At 34.0% G+C, this 23174-nt stretch overlaps 1 protein-coding gene across 10 annotated transcripts; it reads left to right on the top strand.

Moving 5' to 3' along the window:
• The first annotated feature begins 9801 nt into the window (after positions 1-9801).
• On the top strand, positions 9802-21078 carry LOC105049839 (uncharacterized). Of its 10 annotated transcripts, XR_012143306.1 has the most exons (15): positions 9808-10060; positions 10943-12040; positions 12135-12235; positions 12341-12455; positions 12856-12933; positions 13467-13559; positions 13665-13748; positions 13848-13946; positions 14552-14614; positions 14884-14914; positions 15669-15715; positions 18942-19000; positions 19493-19756; positions 19905-20025; positions 20901-21078. XR_012143306.1 is itself a non-coding variant. In XM_010929606.4 (14 exons), exons 1-13 carry the CDS (start codon positions 9986-9988, stop codon positions 19725-19727), a joined length of 2178 nt encoding a protein of 725 aa, XP_010927908.1. In that variant the 5' UTR covers positions 9808-9985; the 3' UTR covers positions 19728-19756; positions 20901-21078. The 10 variants fall into 10 exon arrangements, 8 of the variants coding, with proteins under 8 accessions (XP_029121869.1, XP_010927911.1, XP_029121868.1 ...); XM_010929606.4 differs by lacking the exon at positions 19905-20025; XM_010929608.4 differs by lacking the exons at positions 19905-20025; positions 20901-21078 and adding an exon at positions 20397-20894.
• The last annotated feature ends 2096 nt before the right edge of the window (positions 21079-23174 follow it).

The raw sequence follows: 23174 nt of genomic DNA, 5'->3' as shown, positions 1-23174 counted from the left end.
AACACTCATGACTAACAACCTTAATCATAGATTAGTGGGTGGATTCTCCATCCTAATGGTCTATTAGATTGTGGCCTATTAAGCTACATCGATCTACCGCATTCTATCATAAGGTCTATAGCTCTATCTCTATATAAAGAGGTAATAAGGGGACTCTCAAGTAAGCTAGTTTGCAAAGAGCAAAAATCTTACTCCTATTCTCCCTCCTTTTCTTCTTCAATTGTTTCCTAACTCCGATTGACTTAAGCATCAGAGGCTCTCATACTAAATACACTCTGATAAATGGACTTTCTTTGCAGATCCATTCACCATCGCATGTGGATCATATCTTTCGGAAGCATCTAATCGATCTCCAGACACGATGCCTACTAGGATTTACTGACAATAGTATTATTGAAAATTTTATTAAATAAAATATCAATTTTAAAGAGCAGCATTACATATTATATATTAGGAAATTGTATATTTATATTATATTATTTACATATATAACATAAATAAAATATATCATGTCATGATATTTTGCATAATAATATCAATATCTCAACTCATTAATGCTTAATCATAATATCATTGCATTATATTATTGTAATATACTATTTTGTATACCAATGTGATATATGTATGATATAATAATATGCTATTAAATTTTTTTGGGTGAAATAAAATATATTATAGTATAAACTTATTATATATGGAAAATTGTTATTAATTTATTGTTATTACAGTATATTATATTAATCTATTCCATTATATAATATCAATTATTCATATATTATTTTTAATTCTACATTTTTAATCTTTCACAAATATTAATACAATATTACATGAATATTGTAATTATAATATCAACTATCATAGAAAATATGAATGATATGTGTTTAATATTAATAAAATTATTGTTAATATAAAATAATATATATGTAAATTATATATATAATATGATAATATTTTATTACTAGTATCAAATAGTCAAATTTTGTAATGATAAAAATATATTTTAGTATATTGTAATATAAAATGATACGATATATTAAGATATCATATCTATTATAATATATGATAATAATATTACAATATTTTACTACTACTAAAAGAATTGTAATAATTTATGCTAGCAATATTATATTATGTGTCATGTTATGGTTCCAATATTGATTGTTATATTATTTATATGATATAATCATAATACGAAATTAGAAATCATGCATATAATCAAAGAGGTGAAATTGCTATAATGACTGGGGATAAGGGGAATTCAAGATGAACATAAAATGGCCTACGCCTATAACTCATCATATGGTCCTTTATTTGGGCAAAGCATATTCTATGTCTATGCCTGTTTCGCTACTTATTTTTGGCTAATAAATAAGAATGTTAAACAAAATAATTGATGTTTTATAGAACTCTTCATGTTTTCAGAATCCTCATCACTATGTAAGAATTTTTTGATGGCATCCATGAACTTTTGCTCTTATGTGCAGCTAAAGGATGATGGTGATAAATATGTAGCCTTAAGTTTATAAAAACAAAAAGCATCTAGGATCTCAATATTCACCTAAGGCACAAAAATTGCATACAAATGCAATATACTTTCCTTCATCGTTATAAACTCTTCTTTCAATCTAAAAAATAAAATTTGTTATACCATCTTATTCACATCACAATCATGTATAACAAATCATGAAACTCATTCTAAAAACTAGTGCTGTGTAAATATTTTTCATTTTAATTTGGTACCATTGTATCTAATTAATATAATAATTAAATATAAATAATCAATTAGATGACAAATTAAAACTTTTAAATCTAGTAATTTGACATAAATAAATAAATATAAATAATCAGCTAGATGCCAAATCAAAACTTCTTATTTTGGTATCTGCATTTATCATATATTGTTTTTAGAAAGAAAACTAAGTTTTGTTTTTAGAAAGAAAACTATGTTTCAAAATCATGAAAGATTGGATTGAAAAATTTATTCCTCTCATCTAAAGATATTAAAAATCATTCACGAAGCCAATAACTAAATATAAATAAGCAGGTAGATGTCAAATTAAAACTTCTTATTGTAGATTCACATTATCAAATATTATTTTTAGAAAGAAAACATGTTCCAGAATCATGCAATACTATATCGAAAAATCATTCTTCTCATCTTAAAGATATATAAAATTTATTAACAAACTAATAATTAAATATAAATAATCAGTTAGGTGCCAAATTAAAATGAGAGAAAAATGAATTGTTGATAAGGTAGTAGTTCACAAAAATATTCTTATTAAATATTTTTGATCATATATTTTTGACTTCATCGACCATTCCTGCAGAACTTATGCTAGCTTTGTTGGAAAAAATGGGTTATAATATTGATAACAAGCCAACTTTATGATTAATTTAAAGTAGAACCACAAGTTATTTTATGTAAATGAAAAATTGTGTGCAAAGGCCGGCTCGGCTTGGCTTATGTGAAAAATAAAATAAATTTTTATTTATTTAGAAGTATTTGTGAATACAACTTTTCATTTGAAATTTAAATTTTGTACAAATAGATGTATACATGGAAAGATTGTGACTGATCATGATATGACTTATGTTTATTCTCCAAAAGATACGTACAGATCGAAAGATATGTACAAATCTATAAATAAATGTATGAGCATTTAAAAAAAATAAAAGACCTTCAGAGAGTTTCTTTGCATCACATTCCTTACTTTTATTCTGTGAGAGAGTCCTATCATATATTGGTTGTTGGGCTTATGAATTGTAGTGCTACTTTATAAGTGTTTGATTGTGGTATTCTGGGAGACATTCGTCATAAACCATGAGCATCAGTATGGGACAAATTAGTCTTAAAGTATAGAGTAAAACTCTAGCCTCGATTATATCTCTATAACACCAATACTGTCAATACCATAGACAACAATCTTAAGATTAATTCTGCATCTTTTATTGGCGATTCTGTTCGATTGAGATTGCATCCATTACAATTCCATCTACTACTTCTATGAAGCTCGAGAAGCCAGAAAAGTTCACTAGAACTGACTTCAAAAGGTGCAACAGAAGATGCTATTTTATTTGACCACACTCAACTTGATCAAGGTTTTGAAAGAAGATGCCCCTGTTCTAAAAGAGGGTGAAATGGACAAGCAAGTTATGGCTGCTGTTGATGCATGGAAACATTCAGATTTCTTATGCAAGAACTATATTCTGAATGAGTTGAAAAATACACTATATAATGTGTATAGTCCCATTACTACTGTTAAAGAATTATGAGAATCTTTGGACAAGAAATATAAGACAGAAAATACTGGTCATAAAAAGTTTGTGGCCAGTAAATTTTTGGATGACAAGATGGTTGATTCCAAAACAGTCGTGGATCAAGTGTAGGAGCTTCAAATCATTCTTCATGACATCCATGTTGAGAAGATATCTCTTAGTGAATCCTTTCAAGTGGCAGCCATCATTGAAAAACTGCCACCATCCTGAAAGGATTTCAAGAATTACCGCAAACATAAGCGCAAAGAAATGGATATTGAAGATCTCATTGTGAGACTATGTATTGAGGAAGACAACAAGAAGAACGACAACAAGTCTGTAGATGTGTCTATAAAGATTAGAGTAAATCTTGTGGAAGGACAGACCAACAAGAAAACTTCTGAGGTTGTGCATTGAGGAAGACAACAAGAAGAACGACAACAAATCTATAGATGTGTCTACAAAAATTAGAGCAAATCTTATGGAAGGACAGACCAACAAGAAAATTTTTAAGAAGAGAAAGTACCCGGGTGATGGCTCCACACAATAGAAGTCCAAGAAATTTAATGAAAAGTGCTATGTGTGTCAGAAACAAGGACATAAGGCAAAAGATTACAGGTCCAAGAGAAAGAAATCAAAAGATCAAGCCAATGTGACTGAGGATATTTTATCCAAAGAAGTCTCTGATTTGATGCGGTCTGCTGTGGTCTTTGAGGCTAATATGGTTGATAATCCTAAAGAGTGGTATGTTGACACCGGTGCCACCAGATATGTATGTTCTGATAAGAGCATATTTCTTCTTATACAGCAATTCATGACAGAAATTTATTCATGGCAATTCTGCAACTTTAGAGATAGTAGGTCTGGACAAGGTGGTTTTCAAAATGACTTCTGATAAGGAACTCACTATTAACGACATGTTGCATGTGCCTGATATTCATAAGAATCTTGTTTCTGATTCATTATTGAACAAACATGGATTTAAGATGGTCTTCGAATCCAATAAATTTGTATTTTCTAAGAATTATATGTTTGTGAGCAAGGGGTACTTAGAGAATGAGCTGTTTAAAACGAATGTTATGTCTATACTCGAAAACTTTGATGATAATAAAAGTTCGACTTCTGTTTACTTGTTGGAGTCTTCTTGTTTATGGCATGATCAGTTAGGCCATATTAATTTTAATTTATTAAAAAAATTAATAAATTTAGAATCATTGTCTAACTATCATATAGATACAGATTATAAATGTGAAATATGTGTTGAAGCCAAATTAGCTAAAACACCATTCACTCTATTGAAAGAAACACTGAACCTCTGGATTTAATTCACAGTGATATCTGTGATTGAAAATTTGTACAAACCAGAGGTGGAATAAGTATTTTATTACTTTTATTGATGATTGCACAAGATACTGTTATGTCTATTTGCTTAAAAGCAAAGATGAGCCTTGGACATGTTTAAGCACTATGAGAGGAAAGTTGAGAATCAACTTGGCAAAAAATAAAGATAATAAGAAGTAATAGAGGTAGAGAATATGAACACCATTTGGTACATTCTGTCAAGAACATGATATTATTCACCAAATAACTGCTCCTTATCGCCTTAATCAAATGGTATTGCTGAACACAAAAATCAAACATTAAAAGAAATGGTGAATACCATGTTAATCAATTTGGTTTACCTCAGAATTTGTGGGAGGAAGTAATACTCTCTGCAAATCATATTCTCAACAAAATTCCTCCTTAGAAGGAGGATAAAACTCCATATGAATTATGGAAAGGAAAGAAACCTTCTTATAAATACTTAAGTGTGGGGGTGCTTAGCTAAAGTAGAATACCTGAACCTAAAAAGATTAAAATAGGGCCGAAAACCATTGATTGCATATTTGTTGGTTATACACATAATAGTAGTGCATTCAGGTTCCTTGTATATAAGTCTAACATTTTGATATACATGTAAATATAATTATGGAATCAAGAAATGCCTCATTTTTTGAACATATCTTTCCTAATAAAGGAGTGTTAGAGAAGAGTTCTAAAAAAAAAATTTATGATACTGCAAGTAGCAGTCATCAAGATAAAGATCTTGAAGATAAACATAGATGTAAGAGGACTAAGGTTGCAAAATTTTTTGATCCTGATTTTCTAACATATATGTTAGAAAATGAATCTCAAACCTTTAAGGAAGCAATGTCTACACAGAAGCTCCTTTTTGTTAGAAGCTATCAATAGTGAAATTGAATCCATAATGTAAAATCGAACCTAAAAATTAATAGATTAACATCAGGTATAAAGTCTTTTGGGTGTAAATAGATTTTGAAATGAAAATTAAAGGCTGATGGATCAATTAATAAATATAAAGCAAGATTGATAGCTAAAGGTTTAAACAAAAAGAAAGTCTTGATTTCTTTGATACTTATTCACCTGTCACTCGAATAACATCTATAAGAATATTAATTGCAATAGCAGCAATAAACAGTCTTGAAATTCATCAAATGGATGTTAAGATAGATTTTTTAAATGGTGAATTGGAAGAAAAAATCTATATAGAGCAACCTGAAGAATTCATTACTCTGGTCAAGAGAAAAAGTGTGCAGACTTGTTAAATCTTTATATGGATTAAAACAAGCACCAAAGCAATGGCATATAAAGTTTGATACAATAATGTTGTCAAATAATTTTAAAATAAATGAATGTGACAAATGTGTATATACCAAAAACACATCAAAAGGATATGTCATATTGTGTTTATACGTAGATGAATGTTAATAATAGGTAGCAATATTGACATGATCAAAGCTATCAAGAAAAGATTGTCTAAATATTTTGATATGAAAGATATGGGTGTAGCGGATGTTATCTTAGGGATTAAAATTTCTAAGATCTCTAATGGATTAGTATTGTCTCAATCTCATTATATTGAGAAAATATTGAAAAAATTCAATCAATATAATACTAATCCTATTAAGTCCCCAGTAGATGTAAATTTACATCTTGCTAAGAATACAGGACAACCCATATCTCAATTAGAATATTCACATATAATTGGCAGTTTGATGTATGTTATGAACTACACGTTCTGATATAGTCTTTGCAGTTAATAAATTGAGCAGCTTTACCAGTAATCAGGTAAAGATTATTGGAAAGCATTGATCAGGATACTTAGATACTTAAGTACATCTTAAATTATGGATTACATTATACAATATATCCACAGTACTTGAAGGTTATAGTGATGCAAATTAGATATCAGACACCAAAGATACAAAATCTACAAGTAGATATGTATTCAAATTGGTGGTGGAGTAGTATCTGAAAATCTTCTAAACAGACTTGTATAGCTAGATCTATAATGGAATCTGAGTTTATAGCTTTGGATAAAGTTGGAGAAGCAGAATGGCTTCGTAATTTTTTAGAAGATATTTTATGTTGGTCTAAACCTGTTCTGCAATATACATATATTGTGATAGTCAATCAGCTATTGCTAGAGCTTGTATAATGATAAGTCAAGACATATACGTCGAAGATATAATACCATAAAATAGTTATTTGAAAATGGAGTTATATCCATTGATTATATCAAGTCCAAAGACAACCTTGTGGATCCATTAACTAAAGTTTGTTAAGAGATCAAGTAAACTGTTCTTCGAGGGGAATGGGGTTAAAGCCTATGATGAAAGAACTTCACAATGGATACCCAACATAGTTGACCGGAGATCCCAAGATCCAGGTTCAAAAGGAAAACTAAATTATGGGGTTCGGTGTAGCATAGGAATTTCAATTCCCTACCATTCCTATGAAGATTAGTGCTGCCTGCAAAGCATGTTAGGATAAGCAATGCTTTTAATAATTCTTATATCATGACTATCATGTCGGGTATAGTAGGATACTCTTAATAAGAATTACTTATACGAGTGTGAACTGGGCCAATTCTATGAGAATGTTTAAGATTTTAATTCTGTAGAGCACTCATGAAGTTAGGAGTTGTTCAGGGCCAAAATAAACACAACCATGAACCCAATAATATTTGGAAAGAAGTTGTGTGAACACTATTATTTTGATTTACATTGGCGGCTGAACAGTTCAAGATATTATATTCACTGATTAGCTAGTAATTCTGATAATATTTCACTAAAGAAGGTTCAAAGCCACAAGCTATCTATCTTGATGTAACTTCATTCCTCCAGTACTCTCTCGAGTGTCTGCATTTTTATTGCATTAAAAAAAAATCTATTTATATGGGGGATAGACTGATGTGACAATTCATATGGGGAATTGTTGGAAAAATGATATAGACAATTTTCATTCATGTGGGAGATTGTTAGAAAAAATGGGTTATAATATTGATAACCAGCCAACTTTATGATTAATTTAAAGTCAAACCACAAGTTATCTTATGTGAATGAAAAATTGTGTGCAAAGGCCGGCTCGGCTTGGCTTATGTGAAAAATAAAATAAATTTTTATTTATTTAAAGGCATTTGTGTATGCAACTTTTCGTTTGAATTTTAAATTTTGTACGAATAGGTGTATACGTGGGAAGGTTGTGATTGATCATAATATGACTCATGTCATTCTCCAAAAGATACATACAGATCTAGAGACATGTACAAATCTATAAATAAATATATGAGCATTCTTTGTAAAAAAAAAAAAAAAAGACCTTCAGAGAGTTCCTTTGCATCACATTCCTTACTTTTATTCTGTGAAAGAGTCCTACTATATATTGGTTCGCTGGACTTATGAATTGTAGTGCTACTTTCATAAGCATTTGATCGTTATATTCTAGGAGACATTTGTCATAAACCGTGAGAATCAGTGCGGGACAAATTAATCTTAAGGACATAGAGTAAAACTCTAGCCTCGGTCATATCTCTATAACGCCGATACTGTCAATACCATAGACAACAAGCTTTGCCTCCTCCTCCACTTTCGAGGGGGCTACTCCTACGAGACAATAATGTTGGATCCTCATCGAGAACTACCATTGTCAATGTTAGCGGAGCTATAGAGGATCAAGGGAAAAGAATTGTGGCAAGAGCATGCATGAACTCAATAGACATAATCAAGAGGAAGAGGGATGGAAACTTCATTTTACAATTTATTTTTATGCCCCTCTTCCCATAGACTAAAGGCTTGCCTGAATAGGAAGATTGATTGAGCTTCCTATTGGATTCATAGACTAGACAATCTATTTGAGCATAGTTCATATCAACCCCATACACTCACATCCCAAATGTATGGGAGGAATAAAATGAACTCTATGGATTTTTTTCATCGTCAAATCCACATGAAAGCACCTAAACAGATCCTCAAAAGATTGCAGGCTGGGTGGGCTAATAAGGCTAACTGTTGTGGGATATTCTTGCAAGAACATATAAACATGCCCTATGTCGTAGTTCTGAATTTGTCATGTTCTTCCTTTATTAAGAAAAAGAAAAGCTGAAGAATGGATGCAGGATTTAACATTTAATATAGTAGGTAAAATTGGAAAGGACAGTAGGGTAGGAAGAAACTTGCATATACCAGTAGATAAAGATGTCTTGTACAAGTGACAATTAGCTAATCATTAATCTTTTTAACTCATCATCTAACAGGTCTGATTGCTGCAAGATACTCTTGCAATACATAAAACAGCCCTATGTCAAAAGTTCCCAATTTGTCCCAAGAGAAAACTTGAAATGGATGCTGGATTTAACATTTATTATACAGATGGTAGTAGGTAAGATGTCTTGTGCAAGTGACCATTAGCTAATCATTAAACTTTTTAACCTATCATCTAACAGGTCTGATTGCTGCAAGATACTCTGGCAAGAATACATAAAACAGCCCCTATGCCAAAGTTCCCAATTTGTCCCATCATCCCTTGTGAGAAAACTTGAAATGGATGCTGTATTTAACATTTATTATAGTAGGTGAAATTGGGAAAAAGCGGAAGGGTAGGGAGAAACTTGCCAATACAAGTAGGTAAGATGTCTTTGTATCAGTGACAACTAGTTTTTAAGTCATACTCATATAATTGATTATATTTATAAAAAAATTTAAATAACATATCCATTCATATTTTTAATAGAGTTATTAATAACATCAATTAATAGATATAAATAAATTTTAATATTTTTATAAAAAATTTTATAAATAATACGTTCATTCATATTTTTGATGTCCGTAACTGAAAATTTTAATAATATTAGTTAATAGATATAAATAATTTTTAATTTCATCCATTAAGAATTGAATATATATATTTAATACTTTGAGATAGAAGAGTCCACGTGATTAGCAAAAAAAAAGTTACTTATATGTGGATAATTTTATTTGCAAATCAATCTTCTCTCATTTTTTTTTAATATATATATATATATTAGATTAGATTAAATTAGATTAGCTAATAATAAAGTTGGTGGTTATTCTACATCATGCTTAAATGGTATCGAATTAGGCGATACGCACCTGAGCCGGACTGCCACACGGTGCTGGGACCGGATTTTATTCGGTTAGAAGTCTAGCGAGAGAAGAACGAGAGGCCGGGAAGCAGCGTCGACGAGCCACATCATCTCTCTCCGGATCATCCCTATCTCCCGCGTCGCAATCCGGCCATTCGATTGGATAACTCTCCTCAGGGGCACAACAGTGTTGTTCGACTCCTCTAAGCCACAGAGGCCAAATCCCAGACATCCGCTCGAGGAAATGCTCTAAAGGAGCCGAGGGGTTCTTTTGAGCACAAGATGGTAATCGGAATGCTGAACCTGAGGACGATGCTGCCGGTCTGCTCCGCCGTACCGAGCTGCTCTCATTCTCAGGTGAAGCCTTTGATTTGATGCTGATTTTGAGTTGCAGTTAGTTCCTTTATTTCGAGTTAAGCCTTTAGCTTTTCTTGCTGTAAATCATCTGTTTTCTAGCTAAGTGTAGAGGTCTTTCTAACTCTTGGACGTGTCTATTCCTTCCTGATAGAGATCGTGATGCTTTGCTCATGATTAGACATTAAGCATCAAAATCGTTGCTTTCATTTTGGAAGAAGTTGTTTGAGAAATTTGTCAATCGTTGTTGGGTTCTCTGAACCATTCTTGAGTCGCACCAATGACTTTCGAGCACCTAAACACATTTGCAATTTTGTGGCACTTTTGGCATCGTTGCTACAGTGGCAATTCAAGCATATAGTTTCATTAAGCTTGTATCTTGTCAAGATTTTCAGCTGGACACCTGTCTGTGGGGTAGGTGGCAGAGCATGCTCTTTGCCTTCTTGAATGGATACGAGGTTTTTTGGGCCATCTTATATTGCCACTCAAACATTGGATGTTCGGGAACAGCGACTAGATGAATGGGTGCTTTGGAAATTAAATACAATGATGGGGTTGGACATTAGAGAAGGCTGACAGTAGGTTGAGGCACAGTTGTAAAATGGTCTGAGAGACTGATGGACTATACCTTAATTCTTAAAAATTGACCCTATATAAATGGATAAAGGCCTTTCTGCTGGTTGGCATACTCTGAATATGAAGTTGGAGAAACTATAAAATACATCCTAGCTTATTTTGGATGCTTTTAAACTAGAGTAGGCTCTTGGAGATTGTTTTTGAATGTGATGAATATTTATACATTGTAAAATAGTTCTAAGGATGTGTTCAGTTGTTACCATGTTGTAGCAACACTTGTTAATGTTATTTGGATAATTGTCTTTGCAGATATGTCTGCATGTAGGCACCAGAGCTTTTTATCCTCTGCAGAAAGTTCTAGAGGATAGACACGTTTTCGAAGGCAGGGGTTTTTCCTGGAACCAAGATGGTATTCGTGCTCAGGATATATCTTTTAGAACAGATGCTTCTAAATGTGTGCATTCACTAATCGTGGAAAAACCTGATCAGTCGGGTTCCTTGGATTCCTCCATATTCTCTCCATACCCGAATGGATTTGATGATATAGTACGTGGATTTTCTAAAGAATGCATTGAAAGTGAGCCTGAGGACTGGTATTACTCAACAAGAGAGATAAGTGGATTATATCCGATCACTGAGGACCTAAAGACTCCAAGATTATCAGGGCCTTCGATGCTGCCCGATGACCTTGGCAATTATATTGCAGATGATATAAGCAGTCATAGTGTCACAGCAGGGACAATGGTATCACCTGATATAGAACCACCACCTGCTGTTTCCCCTAGCGGAGATGCACTTCAGGATCTACCAAATTCTCTTGATCAAAGTTCTAATGGATTATCTGGTTTGGTATCTTCTGGCTCTTTTTTTGTCCCTAATGCTACGGAAACTACTCTTACTGACAGTCCAGCACCAGTTTCTGATACATTCGAAGCGGCTAATAAGGGAATCCTGGATCTGAAAGAAAGTGTCAATCATCTTGTATCTGGAATTACTGAATCTATAAATACATCAATAGGTAAATTGGAAGGTGCTGCCAAAGACTCATATGATGCATTTACTTTATCGGTTTCAGATACTGTCAGAAGTGTGACAAATTCATTTGACAGTGTGGTCAGCGGCTTATTTTCTTCAGTTGAAAACTCCAAATTACAAACCAATAATGAATTGACAGGCTACTCCAGTGCACTGAAGGAAAATGCGTACAGGGCAGGCACTTCAGCTATTGACATACTGAGACAAGTGATTATAACTGTGGAGGATTCTTTGGCAAATGCAGCAACATTTGTTGTTTATTCTTATGGAACAGCAAAGTCATTACTTCCACCGGATGTCAAGGATGTGCTAGACTTATCCGAGGAGAAAACTTTACAGATTCTGAGTCCTGTTGGTGCTGCTTTTAAACAGGTATTTTGATAGATTTGTGTATATCTAGTTAAACTTGTTATCAAGTAATGAATTCATTTCCAATAGCATCTTCACCATGCATGCTGTCATACAGGTATACATCATCATTGAAAATTTTGAAAGAAATCTAGGTTTGGATCCTAACGATCCAATACTGCCGTTCATACTTATTCTTGGAAGTTCAGGCGTGATAGGGTAATAGCATCTTTTTCCATTTCCTTCTGTATAATTTCTTCTATTATTTCTAAAGTAGATGGACATTTATGCTCAGAAAAACATTTCACTTTATATTATTTTCAGAGTATCTTACTGGTTATCAAAGTATGGTGGGTATTCTGGTGATTTGGCTCCTGAAATAACTTTAGAGCTCCTGAAAGGTGAAGAGAATGCTGTACTTATAGATGTCCGGCCTGAGGCAAGAGACTATAAATTTCACCAGCCTCTTCCTTTTTAGTGTTATTTTTATACAAGATATTTGATGCTTTTGGCTCCCATAACGGTTCCTACAGTTCTACTGACAATCTCTCTTGCTGTATTTTCTTCTATGTTCTGGTGATGAGGCTGTTATTTGTGTTCCTATCAATTATCTTCTTTGCATCATTATATTCACCTAACCTAATAGCCCTATTACATGTTATCTACTTTCTAACATGGTTCATATAGCATTTTTTTGTATCAATGAGACTAATTTTACATGCAAAGGCTTATCTCTCAGAGCAATGCATCAATATTCATATTACGATCGACAGAAATGTAGTTATCTAAGATATAAACATGTTGATTTCCTCTCCTGATGTTTATGTAGTTACGTGTAGGATCTCAGGGAGAGAAATGGTGTTCCTGATCTTCGACGGGAAGCTAGGGCTAAATATGCTAGCCTGACTCTTCCTGAGGTTTGTTACTCTCTTTTGAATGCTTCACGTCTTCTCAAGCAATATTGTTGCACTGCAGAATATTACTAGGTCTCACTAAATCTACTTGTTCTTCTAGTAAATCATTCTTGATATCTATTTATTCAACAACTTTTGCTTACCATGCTAAGTGGATCTTCTTGAGATGTTTTACTATGGTCATTGAGAAATACAATTAGATCAGCGAGTGCTGGTGAGCAATTATTGGACTTCTATCATTTTGTTTCCCCTGGCTAGGTCATTCAAAACAATGGTACATGTAAGATAAAAAAGTTAGACTCATTAAGAATATGCCCCTTTGAACTTTGAGCTGGGAAAGCTTAAGAACCTGTTATGTTTCTTTTTTGATTTCTCATGATGCTTATTGTTTCAAATTATTTTTATATTTCAAATTATTACTTTGAGAAATATCTATTTGTTTCACTATAACCCTGACGCATGGTTTTCTTCTTTCACCTTTTTAGCTAAAACATTTATGATCACTCCTGTGGTATGTTTTTTGTTGACATCCTCAGATTGATGGTTCAACAAAGAAACTGCTAAAGGGGGGTAGAGAGATTGATGATGCCATTACTGCAGTTGTCATCCGCAACTTGAAAATTGTTAAAGTATGAGGAGCATTTTATGGTGCAAATTCATACGTTACCCTCAATGAGTTCTGGATGTTGCTAAACTTTTAATGGCTCTAGTTCTTAATTTTCTTACTTATGTAGGATGAGTCAAAGGTCATCATTATGGATGCTAATGGTGGTCGGTCCAAAGCCATTGCAAGATCCTTGAGAAAACTTGGTGTGAAGGCAAGTACTGAGCCAATTAGTTCCAAAATGTGTTCCACTATTCGGGTGTTTACATGTTAATGCTACTCAATTGTTTGGAATTTCATGTATGGATGACAGAAACCATACATTGTTCAAGGTGGCTTTCAATCATGGGCAAAAAAGGGTCTCCGTATTAAAGAGCTCAAACCTGAGACCGCATTGACTGTATTAAATGAGGTATTGTAAACCCATCAGAACCTAAAGTGTGAATGAATTGCCCTTATTGAGTCTATGATTATCATGTGAGCTGTACTTCCAATCTAGCTTTGGAACCTCTCTCTTTGTGCAGTTTCCTACACATGCCTGAAAAGTTTGTGTGAAGGGTTGCACAAATTTGTAGTCTTACATATCTATGCTTCATGCCAGAATTTATGTATGGCTCCATGCTTTACCTATAAAACTTATTCTCGGACTTCAGTAAATTTGATCATTACTTTTTAATGGTGTGTTTATTTGAAGACATAGCCCTATCATATTAGAACATCCACATGTCTTTAAGATGCAAATCCATGCCATGGGACGTTGGAATTTGACAGTATATGATGCTGTTTCAAAAGGTCCTGTTTCCTTAATCATGCCTACGTGCACACAAACACATACACATATTTAAGGATAAGCATACTTTTTTACTGGAAATTTCAAGGTGCTGAGTAATACAAGATGACTAGCAAGGTATAGCATTGTATTCTCTGGAGATAGTTCAACTATCAGTAGTGCTGATTCCTGTAAATACTAAGTCCACATTCTCGCAGATTTACAAGTTTCATTTGGAATCACTGCAGGAAGCTGAGGCAATCCTCGAGGATATTAAACCTACACCTGCACTTGTAATTGGATATGGGCTGGTAAGTTGACTACCACCCTTTTATTTTGAGCACAGTTTCTTCCAGAACATCATCTGCACATTGATTCTATCATAGAATTTGCCCTCTTGTCATATTATTGATATTTTCCTTCATTGACTATAAATGATTCATCCAAGATTAGGTGTAGACACATAAACCATATGTTGAAGCAGATAAACGTATGCTTTGTGGTTTTATCATTGCTAGATGCTTTAGTTTTTATGCAGTCAAGTGCATTACTGATTGTGATTATGGATGCTTATGGACAGGGAATGTCTGCAGCCATCTATGCTTTACTAGGTGAGCAGTAAGAATAAGCATGATACTGACAAATGCTGGCAGGTGTCTTGTTGAGCAAGAAAGCTAAGAGAAAGAATATGTTTAACATCAAATTGATAAAGTTCCCTGAACTTTGTATGAATTTTATGTAAAATATAACATCTCAACCATTTTGCTATGTGTTGATATGACCTTTCCAAGTTAAGAATATCATTATATTTCAAGCACAGTTCTATGAAGCACTTCATTGTCATGATGAAAAGTTCAAAATTTGGTTGTTGTTGGGTAACCCTATCTTTATTCCCATTATGGTAGCTTTGCATGTTTTAGCAGGTCATGTTTCTGATGCTTAAGAGCACTTCAAGAATGAATTGCATTGGAAGGTTGCATAATGTGAGAAATCATTTTTAGCTTTTCTTTTGCATATAATTGGCATCAGTAATAAGAAAAATCTATGAAGCCTAGTACACAATAAGTATATGTAGTGATTATATGAAAGAAAAGGTTTACTTGTGACCAACCATCAGCCATTTGAAAAGATTTGGAACAAACGAACAACACCAATGACTTTGTAACTTCTGCCACAATTTACCTGGAAATATAGTTAGATGCTTAGATGTATTTTGGATGTTTCAGTTGGACAAATCCAGTCCTTTTCCAATATTAAAGACAATAGAAATTTTGCATTATCCAAAAAGTTTAATGAATGTATCAAGACCCTTTTATTGTTGAGACTTGATTACCTTCTCCAACTAAACTGATAATTTTGCTGCAGAATGGGAGAAGACACTGCAAATCATTGGTCTTATTGGCCTTGGACAGGTATGCAGTTCTCCATTTGTGGGGCTTCAGAATTAATAATCATTCTTTTACCTGTAGAATGAATTAAAACATAAAACTGGTATCTAAATACTGCCCATCTTCCATCTCACAAGTTTGTAATTCTTTTTTCAAAACTCTGCCAAATATTTCCATCACTAAAATACATAATAAAGCAATGTATGCAAGTAAATATATGCATCTACACAAAACTGGTCGTTATCCCTATGTTTACCTATAGGACTTCTTTTGCAGATGAATAATAAATGGTGCCTTGCTTATAATTAACCGTTCATTTATCGATCAAACATTTTTTGATTTCCATTTTAGGTGTTGAATATCATGCCTATATCTGTCTACCCCCTAGCATACCTATATTGTCCAGAGTGTATATGTTCAATGATGAAGATAAAGATGCAAAGACAGCTAAGATCACTTGTTTAGCTTGGGTATACAATAGAACTGCCTTTTTCATTCCCTCAGCCATTTCTATACCTTGTATGAGTTAGCTGTCATCAGTAAACTATTTAATCAACATGTTGATAAGAACTTGACCAATAGTGTGTTAAGTGGTGTTTCAGATTTGATGGTGCACTTATAAACTTAAAAATGTTTACAATGTGATAACAACTTAGAAATTTCCAAGCAACATTTAGCAACTCTTGTTGAAAAATATTCTTAAAAGCTTGAACTGAAGAAGCGTAGTTGATTCCCTTTTTTCGATTTTTTTTCTGGAAGAGTAAAGATTCAAAACTTGGCAACACTGTGGCAGATTCCTAGAGAACCAACAAGAGAGAACAGTAAGGATAAGCCACAAGCCTTATCGCAATTACATGGATCGGGTTCTGTGTGCCTTTAGGCCCTCGATCTACTAAGGGCTACTTTTCCTGCCAATATAAGCCTTCTCAGCTCTCTTGATGCAAAATTCATCAAGTTTATCCTGTATGTTCCCAGTTTTCCTCACCCTTGGACACGAACCATAATTTTTCAACTTTTCATGGCCTCCACATGTTTTAATTGCATTCCCATACCAGCTCAGTTGTTTCTCCAAAATATATCCTTAATTTTAGCAATAGCTAAATTCCCTATGGTTTGTGTAATCATAATGCTGGTGATCTTGTTTTAATGACCAATCCATCTTATGTTCTCATCTCAGCAAACATTCATTTTAGTGTTCTTGGACCCCCTTTGTTGCCCAAAATATAATATAGTCACCACATGACTGCTAACACATAAGGTTTCCCTTAAGAATAGAAGGCATGTGGTGATAACACCAGTCTACCTGCACTTCATTAATTCTTTTATAATTCCACCATATCTCTTACTGTGCAAAAAGAATTTTAGTGATATAAAATACTGAAGCATTGAGTGGAAAGGAAAAACTTAAGAGTGCCTGAGAAAACTTTTTATGTAATTTCTTAGCAATATTTATAGATCACATCTAAAAGTCAAGCACGCACACATAAAATTGCATTAAGTCAGGACTATCAAGAGTTATTGAAATACAAACTTTTGCTTCCCATTTAATGGACTCAGAGAGAACTAGTCATCAGACTTTTGCTTATTATCTGGACTCATCTTGAATAATTAGAGCATTTTAATAACCTCCTCCATAATAGGAAATCATAAGAATTGGTTAAAAAATACAATACCATACTTTTATTAGTGATTTTTCCAACTACAACAGCCTTCATGTTTTGCCAGACCTTTTACTAAAATAATTTTAAAATGAGTTTCACCTTCTAGGTAAATGATCTTTCATGAGAGCATGCACAAGAAATTTTCTTTCACTACACGTCTTCTGAATTTTTTCTGTATACAATCGGTCTTGTGATTGCGGTATTACCAACATTTATATCTTCTTTATGCTTACTTCCGTGGTTTACCATGGAAAACTTGATGAATTTCTAGTTTTATTGTTCCCCTGCTTAACTCAAGGTGATGCTGAATGATAACATGGTTTCATCTCCAAAGGTTGATCCCAGCAATAGTGTTTTCTCTTTAATTCTGATTTCTCTGATAAATATCTTAAGGACATCTTCCAATTTAGTTTCTGGTTCAGATTTCCATCCTATGATTTGGTATCATTTTTTTTAAACATAACTCATTGATGAAGTGGTAGAGTTTCTTGGCATACCTTTTGGCTAAAATGCCCTTAGGTTCATAAGTTTTCCTCCTTCGGATGCTGGCGAGTAAAATTCATGATATAATTGACCACCTTGTTTCAAGTTAGGAAGATCAGGGATTGCTTTCAAACTGCATCAGAAATTATCTTCAGATTTCATACCTTATGCTAGGTTTCTATTTCACCTTGCTTCCATGTTTATCCACTATTCTTGGATATACAAACTGTATATAGTCCTGCTTGTTCTTAATATATCTCAATGAAACTTCTACAAAATTGACAATGTGCACCCCAAAATTTCACTCACCTAAGGTTAATGCCCTGCAAGATGCTCTTCCCTCTGGATTCTATGATTTAAATAGATATATAATCTGGTGAAAGCATCATCTTTTTATATTATATTATTCTTTTCACATTATTGAAGGAATGCCTCTTCAATAATGCCTTCAGGCTGTCTGGCAAGACTATGTGGTGTGAAATGTTTCACATTAAGCGGTCTATGTAAGTAATGCCTTACATGGAGGCATACAATTTATCATAGTGTTGTTTCTAGAATTAGATTACAAACCTGGATGTGTTAAGATGTTACTGTTTGACCATTGTGCTGTTCAAATTTGTTGTATGGAACATGTGACCTAACAAATTTTATAGTCAATCCAAACATCCACATCCTTTGCTTTGCTGATTTTTTACGTTATCTTTTTGACATTTCTAAACCATTTCGGAAACTCCACTAAGGTTTTTGTCTTACATCTTGAGGCTTATGCATTGCCTCATTGGGTATCGAATAGGCCATTTTAATCATTTGGTTGGCTGTGCTGTCACCAACACCTGTCTGAACTTTGAAATTAATATGTATCGCCATTTCATTTATCAAATCAAATCATGCTGTGGTGAGACTATTTGATACTTGAGTTCTATCTGAATTTTAGTTACTTTTCATTGTTGTATGACTCTAAGCATAATATCTATAAATATATTGCCAATGAATGGAGGCACTACATCCATACATATTGACAGCATGTCTTATTGAAGCAATTGGGTGGTCATTTCTCTTTACCGCTTGTCATCTATTACCATGTATCTTTTCTGCTTATTTGCTAGTCTCTTTATCGACGGGTGGCTTCATATGAGGACTTGAAGGATTTAAAGCAGGATGTGAGGTAGATTTGCTTCTCTCTTCCTTTTCTCAGTGTCCTGATGTTTCCTGGAAGCACATGGTATTCTGCTAATTTATACTAAGATTTTCTTTAGTAGTTAATGAAAAACTGTAGAGAACCAAATGCTTACAGGTGTACAGGGTCAGGAAACCTAATTGGAATTGGTTCCACGTATGCCATCATAGGATTCCTTTCCAGAGGCAATATTTGGTGGAAAAGTACTCACCTTACTGTAAATAGGGTGGTTTTAACTAGTCTTAGATTGATGGTTTGTGAGGCGTGAATTCCGCATTCTTTAGTGGGTGAGCCTTCTAAATTTATCAGGCTAATTAGTTATCATGGTTTTCCAGGCTTGGCCAAAGTCCATCAGTAGTTGAGGAAAGGCCTGTGATATAGATTATTTTAATTATACGATTACACATACATCAGATTGATTTCTTATAGTGATCATGCTTTCAATTCCATTGTCCTCTCAGCAAAAAGTTTTCTGTTCAGGTTGCTTCTAGCTCCTGTGAGACGGGGAGCGCAAGCATTTTCTTGGGCTGCTAGGAAAATAGAGCCAAACAAGGTTGGTCTACCAACATCACCCTCATCAACAGCTGTTCAAGATCGTGTGCTACAAGCAGCCGCAAAACATGAATCTCAACCATCTGATGCTGAGGAAGCCCAAGGGTTGCCGCAAGAATCACTGGGTCAGACGAAAGAGAATTTGGACCTCTCAGAAGCATGACACCTTGAATTGCAAACTTCCATGTCTAGGTATCAACTGAAGCTGTCTAAATATTTTTGGAGCCTCTCATGTTTTTTTGTGCAAGTTTTTAAAGTTTTAGAGCTGATACCATGGATTGGATTAATTGAGTGACTGCCAGATTTGGGCCCCGTGCCTTTTTTGACCACTCTATTGTAGTAGTGATGATCAAAAGGATTCGAGATTATGAGGTCAAATGATCATATGCTCCTGCTTCCTTCTACCTTCCTCCACCAGATATATCCATCATTTGCAACCAGACTGACCTTCTCTGCAGCAGGTCAGTTGGCTGAAAATTGACAGGGATACTTTAGGTTCTCTTAAATGGATTTTAAACCATCCTCATGTTTTAAGAAATGCAAGCTTTTAATTTGAGGTAAGTAATATCCAGACGTTTGAAGGTGGCATGCCAAAACTTTAGTCATCTACAAGTGGTTGATTGATAACAATCACTTATTTATGTATATGATTGGTGTGCAATCCATCCTATTTTTAGTACCTCCCTCATGCCTCTGGCCATGGGCCTGTATCTTCATGGAACCTTGTGGTGTTGATGAACATTTGTCACTCATGGTACTCGTTGATTGTTTATATCAACAAGAAGGTATTCCTTGCCAATGAACAGAAAAATAATGAAAGTATCAACTTCAGATAATTGCAGGTTTTTGGGCATCTTCACACCTATATTCCAAGGAAACCAAATTGGTTCCTGCAAATTTTGTTCAGAATTGGACTCAGAGTGATCCAGCAGGGTGATGGCAACAACATTTTCTTGTGAAAGGTGATGTTTGGTTTCCATGAGAAAACAATGAGCCAAGACAAACCTGTGGTTTAAATCTCCAACCATTCATAGCTCCAATTTTATGACCCAATTCAAGAAGCCTCGAAAAGTTTCAGTTACCAAACACTCGGATGCAGCTGATAAAGTTTACAGGCAGCCAACTTGTTAGGTGCATGCATTCCAGTGAGCAATCATGCCAGAGATTCAACTTAAAAACTGTGAACTAATTAGCTTGGTTTGGTAACAATTAGTCGAATCTATCGACGTAAAGTGTTTATATGCATATGCTTAGGGCTGGCTAACTGATGGTTCTCTAGGATGACTCCATAATCATAAGGCTGGTGTGGATGTTACATTTTTTCTATTCTTTGCAGGAAGTTCTGCTGGCTCTTGTATATTTGGAACAAATGATGTGATTGATGTACTGAGTTCATGCCAGGGAGATTCCAAATTTTCTTTCTTTAACATGGTATTGTAAATTAGTTCCCACTGTAAACAATAGATGGCACCAGCCGTCATAAGAGTAATATATCAGAAGTTGGTTTTGCATTACAGATTGACACAAAATATTGTAAGCATTTCTGCGGTGATGCTATTCTAATTGCTTGCAATATAGGCTGCATTTGGTATCATTTTTATTTTTTAAATTAAAAATAGAAAATTTATTCTTGACTTTTTTTCAGATTTCTTATAATAGAAAATATGTTTGATTTATTATTTTAACAACAAAAGCAAAAGGACATGATAAGCAAGGAACCAAGCAAGCATCGAGAATGTGGGGATTAGGGGAGGGGGACCGTGGGGAACAGGGAGGCAATGGGGAACAATATGATGAAGCTGCTCCAATGCGAGCGCTCTCAATCGGATTGATGGATGCCAGGAATGGATGGATGTCATTGCTCTTGAGGGAACAAACGAACAGACAGATGATAATGGAAGACGGATTCCGAAAATGAATGAATGGACGCCAAAAATGAAAGAATAGAAGAATGATGATGGAAGATGGATGGCAGAAATGAACGAACAGATGAATGATAAATGAGGTGGTGGGACCAATAAGGATGGCAGTGAGGTGGCAAACGAAATCATCGAAGAGATAAGTAGTGGTGGAGAAGAAGAGAAGGGAGGCAAAGGCCCGAGGAGATGGAAGGGTAGTGCCAAGATCAAGAGGTTCGGGGGAGGGGATGAGAGAAGAGTTGTTTCTTAATTTAGTAGGGTTTTTTAAAATTTTTTTCAATTTTTGCGTTGGTTTCAATTTTTTTCTGGACACGAGGTCTTTTTAAGAAACGCCATCTTAAATGGTATTTTTAAGAATAAAAACATCATTCCAAATGGCACTTTTAGTGCCAACTCAACCAACCTGGCAGCCCACACTAGAAATTTTTTTTTTAAAAAAAATAAAAACACTATTTCGAATGGCACTCTTAGAAGTGCCTTTCAGGATGGCGCTTTTAAAAAACGTCATACCAAATGGTGCTTTTAAAAACGTCATATCAAATGGCATTCTTAGAAGCGCCACCCCGAAAGATGCTTTTATAGTGCCATTCTAAATGACGCTTTTAGAAGCGCCATCCTGAAAGGTACTTCTATAGTGCCATTACAAATATCATTTTTTTATTAGAATTTCCACAAGTTAACCCAATTCAACAAGATTCTGGCTATTTTAAAAGTGGTCGTGCATGCTTAGACCTCCTCTATTTAAGTATCATAACAATTGCACTAAAAGAAAAATTAGTATCTTTATCTCTTTTCTAAATACTATTTCAGTTTTGTCATTATTATTTTTATAGATATACTTTATATATATATAAAGATATTGATGATAATGTGGATAAATATATAAATAATTTGATATACACTTGACTTTATCCCATATTAAAAGTGACCATAAAGTATCATTAACTCCAACAATTACTTCTCACAAAGCTTGAGATAAAACTTATGTGCCTAGCTCAAAACACTAATATGAGCATAAACTTACTTCAACACGTTATTATAAGCATGATAAAATTGCTAAGGCCTATAGGTACTATTTGATTTGGTGATTCAAACCAAGTATGATATTTCACTACGCCCCTTATAACCATATGCTAAAGACTTTGGTAAAATTTTGATGAAATTTCGGCAACATCTCCCTTATAAATAAAGCAACCAAAACCACAGCAAAATGTCTATCATGGCACATCCATATTTTTTCCCGAACTTCAATAGACTTGTTCAATATTCATAGGATATACAAAGTGGCAATCAAGTTACCTCAGCCAGGTAGCAGGCATAGGAGAATACAAATATATACAATAAAGCTAGTTAAATATATGCAACGGTATTGTAGCTGAATATGACTCGAAGGGAAGGATGAGTCTATAAGAGGAGAGTCTCCACTTGATGTATTTTCCCCCTACCACCCTTCAACCAATGCTTTTGTTGTAACTTACCTTTTAACTCTGATAAATATACTCAAGAGAGCAGCTTACTCCCATCATTTTATCTCAAAAAAAATAATGCTAGTTAAGTACATAAACTAGTGTACTCAAACAATTTACTAAACTAAACTATAATAATGCAACCTATGTACCACAAGGCTGTGGTCCCTCCCTTGGTTGCTTTGACCTTCTTTGAAAAGTCATCAAGGGCTATTAGGAGTCCTT

The sequence above is a fragment of the Elaeis guineensis genome, chromosome 8 (genome assembly GCF_000442705.2).
Source record: "Elaeis guineensis isolate ETL-2024a chromosome 8, EG11, whole genome shotgun sequence".
NCBI lineage: Eukaryota > Viridiplantae > Streptophyta > Magnoliopsida > Arecales > Arecaceae > Elaeis > Elaeis guineensis.
The sequence above is the reverse complement of the archived record's forward strand: the minus strand, read 5'-3'. Positions and strand labels throughout refer to the sequence as shown.